Source organism: Lithobates pipiens, unplaced genomic scaffold (assembly GCF_037356315.1).
Source record: "Lithobates pipiens isolate NorthernLeopardFrog02 unplaced genomic scaffold, aLitPip1_a1.2 Scaffold_18, whole genome shotgun sequence".
Taxonomy (NCBI): Eukaryota; Metazoa; Chordata; class Amphibia; order Anura; family Ranidae; genus Lithobates; species Lithobates pipiens.
In genome coordinates, this window is record NW_027507758.1 from 585,607,591 (window position 1) to 585,620,387 (window position 12,797).

Here is a 12,797-nt window from a genome sequence, read left to right on the forward strand (position 1 = left end):
ACAGTCAAGCAGACTCGCATGAATACACCCGCCCAGTCCAATTTCCCCCCTCTGTGACGGTTCGACCACCCTTGGGCCGGCTATATAGTGGAACGTGTGGCTATTATTGGACTTTTCTTTAGGCATTCTTATTTATATCATTTTTGCTTCTATCCATATAATTTATGCTGACCACATCTATTAGTGAAGCGCTACACTGTTTTTATTGTTTTGTTTGTTGAACTTTGTTTGTTTTTTGGTGTTGGCTGCTGTTTTTTGGCTGTTGAGGCCTCTTTCCATATATACTAAATTGTAGCGCAGTGTTTTCCCCCTAAACTGTATTGTTAATTTTATATACTTGTTTTTGGGTGCCAAAAAAAAATCCCACCCTTTTTTTCTTCAAATTTTTTTTTCAATGTTTTGATGTTGCTGTGATGTGACTTCCTTTTTAAAAGGTGGCTACTTTTTTTTTTGTTCTCCATGGCCATTGTATGTAGCCACCCTCCATTGCGCGCTCCTGAGGATGTACTGTGGTCTGTGATTTGTAGCGTGCATAGAGCAGAGCACATGATCACGACTAACGTGCAGTGCTCCTTCTAAATGGAGGCGAGTAGAAAGACCAGGTTCAGGAGCTCGCGGAGGACTTTACTAGAAGTTAGGAAGACACGGTGAACTATCTTTTAAATCGGATCAAAATACATTTAAAGGCAACATTTTTTTTTTTTAATCTTAGAGTAGAAAGGTTATACAACCCCTCCCAAGTTTTTTTTTTTTTTTTGCCTTCTGTCTCACTGGGGAGATTTCCCCTCACTTCCTGTTTCATAGTCAAAACAGGAAGGGAGACCATCCCGCCAGATGAAGGAATCCCTGGTTGTCACCAAAACTAGTCTCCCATTGAAAGATTTTCCCTCAATTCCTGTTCTGGGGATTATCACTTTTTTGGTAATAATGGTAAACATGACAGAGGGTGAATCTCCCTAACAAGGACACACAGCAATAAAAACCTGACAGGGGTTCTAATCCATCTCCACTCCATCAAAACAAAAATAATTGTGTTCTACAACAGTGGTCATCAACCCTGTCCTCAGGGCCCACTAACAGGCCAGGTTTTATGTATTGCCTTGGGGGAGATGCAGACTAGAATACTGCAATCACTGAGCAGACAATGAGATCACCTGTGATGTATTTCAGTTATCTTTGTAAACCTGGCCTGTTGGTGAGCCCTGAGGACAGGGTTGATGACCACTGCTCTACAGGATTTATATAGTGGGTTCAGATGTTTTTGCATCTCTCTCTCTCTCTCTCTCTCTCTCTCTCTCTCTCTCTCTCTCTCTCTCTCTCTCTCTCTCTCTCTCGTTACTGATGGAATTGATCACAGCCTGGTGTGAGTGATTGTGGTTGGTTGCTGTGAGATCTGGCACATAGGAACCAGCACTGCATTGGATAAGACGTTAGCTGTCACTCAGATCTATCCGTGCACGCACAGGTCGCTACGGCTCATTATAGTGGATGGGGAGAGAGCAGCTTGTTTTCCTGCCTGGTGGTTCGGGGGAGGGGAGAAGCCTCAATCACTGACCCCCTCTGCTTGCTTAGCTGCACTTCAAGGGATGCCTACAGAGCCTGGGAATGTGACCAAGGCCTGCCCATTTCACAGATTCCCAAAAAGAACTGGCAGGCGCCTGCAGAGGCCTGGAAGGATGACAGGCCTGCAATTACTTTCCAGATAGTCATCACATTAACCTGATTTCCTATAAGGGAGGGTGACACAGGACTTTTCAGCCAGATCTTTTTAAAGGGAAGTTATTAATTGCACAGCATCCTACAGAATGCGGGAGATTACCATCAGACCCTGCTGGTATTAGGAGCTTACAGTCTACTGGCCCCAGCATGCCCCACAATCTGCGTGGTTAAAGTATCAGCTAAATCCCCTTGAATAGTAATTTCACTTGTTACATTCAGAAATCTAAGGGGCCCACAGCCGGGGGAACAGTGATTATTGCCAACTTCTAAAATAGCCATTAGCAATAATTGCATGTAAAATACAGACTGCTGATTGATAAACTTGGGTACAATCACCCTGCCCATACATGGTTCAAATCTCGAGTGGTCCCTGCTGAACTGTTTAGGATTTGAACGGTCTATGGCCGGCTTTAAGTAACTAGACCAGGTGTCTCCAAACTTTTCAGTACCGGGGCCAAAATGGCAGACTGAAAAAAAATTGTATTTAGAAATGAAGGAGTTAAATTTAATGATTTAAGTACCTGCTTGCATCCCAGAATGCCCTGCTAAAATATGTTGGCTGCATGGGGATTGGTTGAGTGCCCAGCAGACAATTTTGACTTTAAATGGATTTAAACCCACTCCTCGCCCTGCATCAATGCATGGCACAGTATAAGTCTATGCATATATAGGAGCCTCCTGCATGTACCCCTACCTTGGCAATGTCACCCCTTTCATCTGTAGGAGCCCCACAAAACTTTGGAATTGATGGGCGGGATTACTTGCTGTTGGTTGGCGGAATCATGACATCCCATAACTCCCCACCCACCTCTACACTCCCCTTGGCCAGGCAGCATCCCGAGGTCGAACCTCATGCCTGTAGAGTGAAGGAGAGCCTCTAATGGAGTACTGTCTTCCCTGTTTTAAAGATGGTGTTAGGTGATAAAGGGCTGTATAGAAGTTTAATTATATAGACTTGCAAGTCTACATCTTCCTCTGCTTAAAGATGGTGGATGGTAATTGGTCGAGTGCACTTGCATTATCCAACTTTAGTCAAAGCTGCACAGGTTGTTTTTCAGATGCCCCTTACTCAGATTTTAGTAAAGGTGAACTGGCCCTTTAAAGTAGAGTGGGCACAGACAAACTATTCTGATCATTGGCGGCATTATACACTCACCGCCTATTTATTGGGTACACCTGTTCAAGTGCTTGTTGTAACAAATTGCTAATCAGCCAATTTGGTGCATGTAGACATGGTTAAGACAACTTGCTGAAGTTCAAACTGAGCATCAGAATGGGGAAGAAAGGAGGGGGTTTAAATAACTGTACATGGCATGGTTGTTGGTGCCAGACAGGCTGGTCTGAGTATTTCAAAAACTGTTGATCTACTGGGATTTTCATGCACAACCATCTCTAGGGTTTGCAGAGAATGGTCCAAAAAAGAGAAAATATCCAGTGAGCGGCAGTTGTGTGGACGAAAATGCCTTTATGTCAGAGAGAATGGGCAGTCTGCTTCTGGAGGGCAATAGTAACTGAACCACTCGTTACAACCAAGGTATGCAGAACACCATCTCTGGACACACAACATATCAAACCTTGAAGCAGATGAGCTACAGCTGACTCCCGTCAGCTAAGAACTGGAAACCTGAGGCTACAATTCGCACAGGCTCACCAAAGTTGGATAGAAGACTGGAAAAACGTTGCCCAGTCTCGATTTCAGCTTTGACATTCAGATGGTAGGGTCAGAATTTGGTGTAAATATGAAAGCATGGATCTATCCCGCCTTGTATCAATGGTTCAGGCTGGTGTAATGGTGTGGGGGATATTTTCTGGCGCACTTTGGACCCCTTAGTACCAATAGAGCATCGTTTAAATGCCACGGCCTACCCGAGTATTGTTGCTGACCATGTCCACCCCTCTATGACTACAGTGTACCATCTTCTGATGGCTCCTTCCAGTAGGATAATGCACCATGTCACAAAGCTCAAATCATCTCCCCACTGGTTTCCTGAACATGACAATGAGTTCAGTTTACTCAAATGGCCTCATTGTCACCAGCCACCAGATCTCAATCCAATAGAGAACCTTCAGGATGTGGTGGAAGGGGAGATTCGCATCATGGATGTGCAGCCGACAGATCTGCAGCAACTGTGTGAAGCCATCATGTCAGTATGGACCAAAATCTCAGAGGAATGTTTACAATACTTTGACTATGCCACAAAGAATGCAGACAAAAGGGGGTACAAGGTGTACCTAATAATAAAGTAGCCACTGAGTGTATATTTTATTAGATTCCTGGGTATGGAAGTGTTAGGTTTTTTTATCTTGGAAGCTTCCCATGAGCAGAGACTGGCAGGTATCCGATCTCCGGAGACTGGCGCACAGCACAAATATTTAAGAGCTTGGTGTGTTCAGGGAGTAGTCGGCACGGCTTGTGTTTGATTAGCAACACGATCTGTTGTCACAACTGGAGCTCCTTCCACCGACCTCTATCCAGGTGTATCCTGGGAATGGCTCGTGGCTTTCTAATAACTTTCTGAAGGGACTTTGAACTTATATGGGAAGGAATTCATGATTTGTCCTTCGAGATAACCATATCAATAAGCTTGTGCTAAAAGGAAAACTCCCATTTTTCTGGTTAGTCAGCAATCTGTTTTGTACATGTTTATTATTGATTGCATCCCACCACATGAAGGAGAGTTTATGAAGACTGGAGCAGCTGTACATGAGGACCAATCGGCTTATGTCTTTTATTTTCAAAGCTTAACTGAACAAGCTGAAGATGCAATCTGATTGGTTTGCCTGCACAATTGCTTCCAGTTTTGATAAATTCCCCCGTTGTCTGTGGTTGGCCCATCATAGTTCCTCTTGTGTACCTCCAGTGATCTTTTCTAATTGTGGGGGTGCTGCATGCTTCTGGTCTATTAACTACTAAGCATGAGCTGCCTCCTGAGAGAAAATAGTTTGTCAAATGTTTGGCTGCTCCCCATCTTCTTGCCCTCCTCGTTGGTTTTAAAGTATATGTAAACCTTAGTTTGCAAAGTTTGGTATTGCATTGCTTTGTCCCTTTTTTTTTTTTTTTTTTTTTTTTTAACTTGTGCTAAATTCCTAATTTAGGAAGTTGAATCCCTATCAGAGCAAAATGTTATCTGAGCGCCACAAACCTAGACCGCTATTTAATGTTAATATTCAAAGCAAACTCGCCCCATCCACTCGCGTCTCCATGCTTTTGTTTTGAGGAATCCATTTGCATACATGTTGAGTATGGGCAGGTGATCCATGTAATGTGTGCCGTCAGATTACATACAGTGAGAATCCCCTGTTTAATCGGCAGCCTATTTTAATACAAAGCCCCGCCTCCTGGACTGGCTTCTATGATAGACAGAACACTGGTCCAATGCCAACCCAGGAGATGGAACTTCTTATTAGAGGCCGCTGAGTAAACGGGAGATTCTCACTGTATGTAATCTGACGGCGCTCGTCTCGCCCCTATCCCGGCTCTCTCCTAGGCAGCCCAAATTGCAATATCGGTGTATAACACGCAGACGCACTATTTGTATCTGATTTTTCAGGGTGAAAGTGCGTGTTATGCGCCAATAAATGTGTGTGTATGTATGTGCTCCTAATTTTACATACCCTGGCAGAATTTGATTTCTTGCCCATTTTTCTGAGAGTATGAATGACAAACTTTTTTTTCACTCATGGTTCGTGTTTTGCCTGAAGCCATTTATTGTCAATCAACAGTGTTTACTCTTTAAATCATAATGGCAACTGAAACTATCCAAATTACTCTGATCAAAAGTTTACATACCCTGGTGATTTTGGCCTGATAACATGCACACAAGTTGACACACAGGGGTTTGAATGGCTATTAAACGTAACCATCCTCACCTGTCATTTGTTTGCTTGTAATTTGTATAAAAGGTCAATGTTTCTGGACTCCTGACAGACCCTTGCATCTTTCATCCAGTGCTCCACTGATGTTTCTGGATTCTGAGTCATGGGGAAAGCAAAAGAGTTGTCAAAGGATCTGCTGAAAAAGGTAGTTATCCCTTGAAAACATAAAAGGGATATAAACATATCCAAGGTATTGAGATTGACAATCGGCAATATTCAAACTCTAATCAAGAAGTGGATAATGAAAGATTCTGTTAAAACCAAACCACGGTCAGATAGACCAACTAAAATTTTAGCCACAACTGCCGGGAAAATTGTTCGGGATGTAAAGAAAAACCCACAAATAACTTCAGGTGAAATGCAGGACTCTCTGAAAACATGGTGTGGCTGTTTAAGATGCAAAATAAGGGGGCTGCATGGCTAGTCACTAGAAGAAAGCCATTATGAGTACACAAAGCCACAAAGTATCCTGCCTATGATATGCCCAACAAGAGAGACAAGCCCCAAACCTTCTGGCAGTCATTTGGAGTGACAAGCAAAATTTAGCTTTTTGGCCACAACCATAAACTCTGCATTTTGGAGAGGAGTCAACAAGGCCTATGATGAAAGGTACACCATTCCTACTGTGAAACACGGAGGTGGATCGCTGATGTTTTGGGGATGTGTGAGCTACAAAGGCACATGAAATTTGGTCAAAATTGATGGCAAGATGAATGCAGCATGTTATCAAAAAATACTGGAGGGGCATTTTCATTTATCAGCCAGGAAGCTGGACATGGAGATGTACTTGGACATTCCAACATGACTGATCCAAAACACAAGGCCAAGTCTAACTGTCTTTGGCTACAGCAGAATAAAGTGAAGGTTCTGGAGTGGCCATCTGTCTCCAGACCTCAATATCATTGAGCCATTCTGGGGAGATCTCAAACGTGCAGTTCATGTAAGACAGCCCAAGAATTTCCAGTAACTGGAGGCTTTTTGCCAAGAGGAATGGGCAGCTTTACAATCTGAGAAGATAAAGAACCTCATCCACAAATACCACAAAAGACTTCAATCTGTCATTGTTAAAGGGGGCAATACACGATATTAACCACTTGCAGACCGGACCATTTTGCTGGTCAAAGACCAGACCACTTTTTGTGATTCGGCACTGCGTCGCTTTAACCGACAATTGCGCGGTCGTGCAACGTGGCTCCCAAACAAAATTGACGTCCTTTTTTTCCCCACAAATAGAGCTTTCTTTTGGTAGTATTTGATCACCCCTGCGGTTTTTATTTTTTGCGCTATAAACAAAAATAGAGCGACAATTTTGAAAAAAACGCATTATTTTTTACTTGTTAAAATATACCCCAAAAATATATAAAAAAAAATTTCCCTCAGTTTAGGCTGATACGTATTCTTCTACATATTTTTGGTAAAAAAAAAATCGCAATAAGCGATTATTGATTGGTTTGCGCAAAAGTTATAGCGTTTACAAAATAGGGATATTTTTATTAAATTTTTTTTTTTTACTAGTAATGGCGGCGATCAGCTTTTTTTTTTTTTTTTTTTTTTTTTATATTGTGACTGCGACATTGTGGGTGACACATCGGACATCTTTGACACATTTTTGGGACCATTGTCATTTATACAGTAATCACTGCTGTATAAATGCAGTGATTCCTGTGTAAACGACACTGGCAGTGAAAGGGTTAACCAGGGGGTGGCAGTGTAGGGGTTAAAGCGGAGGGCCGGTTATAAAAAAAGTCAGCGGCGTCAAACACTGCAGCTGCTGACTTAATAAACACACTCACCTGTCCAGGGCGCCCGCGATGTCGGCCGCCCGAGGCCGACCCGTCCCTCGGCTCTCGGGTCCCGGCGCCGCCATCCCTTGTAAGGGAAACAGGCAGCGGAGCCTTATGGCTTCACGGCGGTTTCCTACTGCGCATGCGCGAGTCCCGCAGCTACTGCGCATGCGCGAGTTCCGCAGCGCTTTCTGAATGGGACGCGCTGTGTTCTGGAACACACAGTTCCCAGAACACAGCGCGACTCATTACCCAGAAGACGCCGCGACGAAGAGAGAAGACAGAAGATCTCCGCGGAGAAGGAAGAGGAAGATTAGGAGAAAGTGCCTAGCAACAGGCATTTCTGGTAAGTAAAAAAAAAAATTTTTTTTTCATTTTTTTTTTTTTAGATTTTTTGTCATTTTTAACATATTTTTTTGTTTTTCAGGGTGGCCCTCCCCTTTAAGTGTTCCTAGAGGTGTGTTACTAACTGTGGGGGGTTGGGCTTTCATTTAGTGAACACTGATCTCTGCTCCAATCACATGGAGCAGAGATCAGCGTCACTAGTTGCTAGGCAGAATGGATAAATTCTGTTTACACGGCATTTCCTCCATTCGGCCGCTCCGTGAGACGATCACGGGGATGCCCGCGGCGTTCGAGTCTGCAGGTCCCGCGTCCGGACTCACGGGGGTCCCGACCAGCACGGGAGCGCGCCGCGCTCCCGATGGCAGGGCGGCATTGAATATTGGACGTACCTGTACGCCAATATGCCTGCCCGTGCCATTCTGTCGACGTACATCGTCGTGCGCTGGTCGGGAAGTGGTTAAGAACTGGGGTATGTAAACTTTTGATCAGGGTCATTTGGGTAGTCTCTTATGAATTAAAGAGGAAACAGTTGGTAAGTGGCTTCAGCCAAACCTTAACCATGAGCGAAAAGTGTTTTTGTGTTTATCATTCATATTCTCTGCAAAATGGCCAAGAAATCATAAAAATTCTGCCAGGGTATGTAAACTTATGAGCACAACTGTGTGTATGTTGTATGTGTTTTGGATAGAGTGGAGTGGGAGTCGAGCCCCTGTCAAGTTACCTTGCTGTTGTGATTCACCCTTCCAATTTGTCCTCTTAGCCATTATTGAAAGTAAGAGTCCCAAATTTTGTGTTGTCCCAGAAAAGTAATAGATGGGGACATTAGTTCTGATGACCTGATGGTCCTCAAGTTCTCAATTTGCAGGGATTTCCTCACTTCCTGTTTGGCTATGGGATAGGAAGTGAAGGGAAACTTCTGCAGTGGGACACAGATGGGGGGGGGAGGAATCTGACGGGTTGTTACTCTAATGCTGTATTAAAAATTGAATATATTTTTTCCCCTGTAGTTTAGCTGTAAGGATTAAATATAGTTAATGCTGATTGAGAGAGTTTATTCCCACTTTAAATATCTGGTGCTCCTGCCAATACCCATTAATACAGAGTTATCCCACCTGGAAGCTGTCAAAGCAGATAGTCATGGGTTGGGATTCATGTGTACACCACGCTGCTCTTCTTGCAGGGGGTGGGTCATGCCTCCACTGCCTATGATTGCTTTGACAGCTTCCTGGTGGGATAGCTCGGGCAAGTTCAGACTTGTGTCACACCTGAATGCATCCCTAATGAGCATGGAAACAGACCCATTCTAGCATCTCTGCCTTCTCTAGTGCGACCCCCAGGATGCTGTGCACACTCGAAGCATTTTGTAGTCCGCTTGTGACTTCACAGGCTGGTGCACCCCCTACCTAACCTAATTGGCAGCAACTGATCATCTTGTGGCACCCCCATTAAAAGTGGGAATATGATTATTGTACTTGAAGTACAATGACCAGTAGAGATACTCGTGGGATCAAGGGGGAGGAGCATGGTAAAGCTCAGCTCAGTGGTTCTAAATGCTTTATTTAAAATACATCGTACATTCTGTGCAATGGTTTTGCACAGAGCAGCCTGATCCTCCTCCCTCCTGTCCTCCCTCCGTCCAGTAGAGATGCTTGTGCGATCAAGGGGAAGTTGCCTGGTCAAGCTCAGCTTTATGATGTTGCGTACACACAAACGGAATTCTTGTCGTAAAAAGCTATGATGGGTTTTTCACACGGGATTCCGCTCAAACTTGGCCTGCATACACATGGTCACACAAGTTCGCTGAGCTTTCGACCGCCAAGAATGCGATGGCGTACAACACTACGAGCCGAGAAAATGAAGTTCAATGCTTCCGAGCATGTGCCGATTGTTTCCGAACATGCGTAGGAATTTTGCGTGCCGGAATTGCTAGAGACTATCGGGATTTCCGATCTAAACTTTTTACGTTGGAAAAATTGAGAACCTGCTCTCAATCTTTTGCTGGCGGAAATTCCGATGAAAAGCTCTCATCTGTCTTTTGCTGGCTGGATTTACAATCATGTGTACGCGGCATAAGACATGCCTATTTGCATGTAACTTCAGTTGCCAATCTCTCTATCTACTAATCGATTAGAGCGGCACAGGGTTGGCACTCTCGCCTAGCAGTAAAAAGGGTTGTTAGTTCAAATCCCAACCACGACACTACCCGCCTGGAGTTTGCATGTTCTCCCTGTGCCTACATGGGTTTCCTCCGGGTACTTCGGTTTCCTCCCATACTCCAAAGACATGCAGGTAGGTTAACTGGCTTTGGCCCAAAATTGGCCCCAGTATATGCATGGGGACCTTGCATTGTGGGCTCCTTGAGGGTAGGGACTGATGTGAGTGTGCAATGTACAGGGATAGGAACAATTGTAGACACTCAGGTTGGACTGGTGTCTTTATTCAACCTTACTAACTATGTAACCATGTAATATTGCGTACCTGGGTGCCGTGTCAGAAGCGTGGTGCACAATGTGAGTTGTGGTCAGACCAGGTGAGATGGTCTACTTTGTGTTGTCCATTGATCCACTTTGGTGAAAGCTAAGGATTTAGGTCATTAATCGCTGAGTGTCTTGTGATTCCTCTCGTTGACTCTTCCTTTTTTTTTTTTTTTTCTTTCCCTTTCAGGGACACAGCCGGACAGGAGCGATTCCACACCATTACCACCTCTTACTACAGAGGAGCTATGGGAATAATGTTAGTCTACGATATCACAAATGCCAAAAGCTTTGAGAACATCAGCAAGTGGCTCAGAAACATTGATGAGGTGAGTGTCTGTCTTCGGCACAGCCTGCGGGTGGCTGTAGACCTGTCTGCTAAAACTGTAACTGAATCCGTGTGTAGCATGCATTCAAAAACACTGCAGGTTAGCAAAAATCACTGTGTGGTATCCTCCAAATCTGGAGTGAAGAGCCCTGTTCTACTCTCGTCTATTCTGATCTTGCATGAAACAAAACCAACAAAGTGCAGAGCTCTGGTAAAATATACCCAAGCAGAAAATGATAAAGTTCTTCAAATGAATTGAAACTCCTAAATTCATACAATATATGCAGAAATTACAATAAAGCGTAAAATTGCTAGTGCTTAACTCGGTGTATCAATAAATATGGACTCTGTAGTGAGCAAAAACAATCTTCTAGTGCTAGGTGTGCCAGAAAATGTCCAGAAGTCCCAAATCCACATCAATAAATCTTCTCAAAATGGTATCCCAAAGTGAAGCCAGACCTCCACTCTGTCACCAGAAGTGTAGCAACCCTCTGCCTCTATGCACTCACCAGATGGCTAATATACATTAGCATGCATCACAGCTTATCCTGTATGCCCATAGGATCCACCTCTATACTCCGGTTGTCAGAGTAAGGTCCTAAGTAGAAGCAGCTCGCCACGCAGAGCCCAAAGATGGTGTGTGACCGTGTGTGGCCACATGTGGTACTGCATACACTAGCCGTGACATTGAAACGAATTAGGAGTTTCAATCGATTCCTATGGCGAAACTCGATTTGATATACAATTGATTTGGATTACAAGCATTCTTCTGGAAAGGATTATGCTCGTAATCCAAGGTGGTACTATATTCTGATTTCTTCTTTACAGGGATAGATAGGATAGTGTTACATTATGGATGTCTGGTAGATGTAGGGATTTTAGTGTTAGGCTGGACTTCCACTTTAATTGAACAAACTGAAATTAGAAGCCGATTGGCTGCAATGCACAGCTGCACCAGATTTTGCACTCTCCAGATTTAGTAAATCCATCCCATTGTAAGATATATCTGCTTTTTGTCGTATAATTAACCAGTTCACGGCTACACTATCGCCAAAAGACACAGCACAGCTCTCCAGGTCTGGGAGGACGTCCTCCCACACACACCCTGGGGTGCACACTGTAATCGTTGTCCTTTTGTACACAGCTGATCAGGGTAAAGGGCCAATTACAGCAGTCCTTTACCATGTAATCAGCCGTGTCCAATCACAGCTGGTCACACATAAAGACTTGCCAGTTATCGGCATCTCTTCAAATGCTTTGTGTAAGGAAAGGAGGGCTGATAACGGGCAAGTTTTATGGGGCACAGTGCCCTGATTATCAGTGCAAGCCTCATTAGGGTCCATCAGTGTAGAAGAAAAATTACTTATTTGCAAAACTTTAGAAGAGAAACTATGTTTTTTTTTTTTTTTTTTTTCAAATTATTGGTCTTTTTTAATTTAGCAAAACACAAACCCCCCCCCGTGATGAGTAAATACTCCCAAAAGAAAGCTCAATTTGGAAAAAAATGGCAAAATTTCATTTGGGTACAGTGAATGAAATACTTGTATAGCGCACAATGCGAACTGAATCACCTCTAGGCGCTGGCATGAACGCACAATTGTCAAAGTGCGACAGCGCTGAAAGCTGGAAATTTGGCCTGGGCAGGAAAAGGGGTGAAAGTGCCCAGTAGGCAAGTGGTTAAAGGACCTGTCAGTTACATCCTACAACTAGACGTGGTGGTTTAAAACCACAGAACAATCTTTCTTTAGCAATGGTGCTTGGCTAGCATGTTGCAGCTCCGAAAATTCTTCTCGCTGGTCTCCTGTTTGGGTCGCTGCCTCTTTTGTTTGTGTGTTTGTGTTTTTTTTTGTTTTTTTTTTATTATTATTGTATAATGTAGTTTATTGGCAAAAGTCTGTCTTGAAAGCTCCTCCCCACTTTGCTTATAGCCGAGCTCCACTCAAAAGGGGAAGCTCTGCTTTTCCTCCAACCACCCCCCCCCCCCCCCTGCTGCTGCATTTGGCACCTTTTTGGGGGGGGCGCAAGCGGGTACCTGGTTTGGACAGGTATCTGCTCTCACCTAATCTTGTCAAGAAGAATTTCTGCCCATGGGCCATTCACTAAGCAATGTGCATGCTCAGTAGGGAAATTGACTGTGAGCAGCAGCTATAGTATTTGTAGCTGCTGATTGTTATGTTGTGAACGAGCCTGGAGCTCCTCTTTAAAGTGGATGTAAAGGAAAAACCTGTTTTGGGTAGAAAGGTTCTGTGTGTTTTTTTTTTTTTTTTTCTG

At 43.9% G+C, this 12,797-nt stretch overlaps 1 protein-coding gene across 1 annotated transcript in view; it reads left to right on the top strand.

Moving 5' to 3' along the window:
- Positions 1-12,797, top strand: part of RAB10 (RAB10, member RAS oncogene family) — a 99,936-nt gene that overhangs the window by 61,977 nt on the left and 25,162 nt on the right. The window contains exon 3 of the mRNA XM_077489139.1: positions 10,389-10,527. Within this exon, the coding sequence (XP_077345265.1) occupies positions 10,389-10,527 (139 nt within the window). The remainder of the gene's footprint in view (positions 1-10,388; positions 10,528-12,797) is intronic.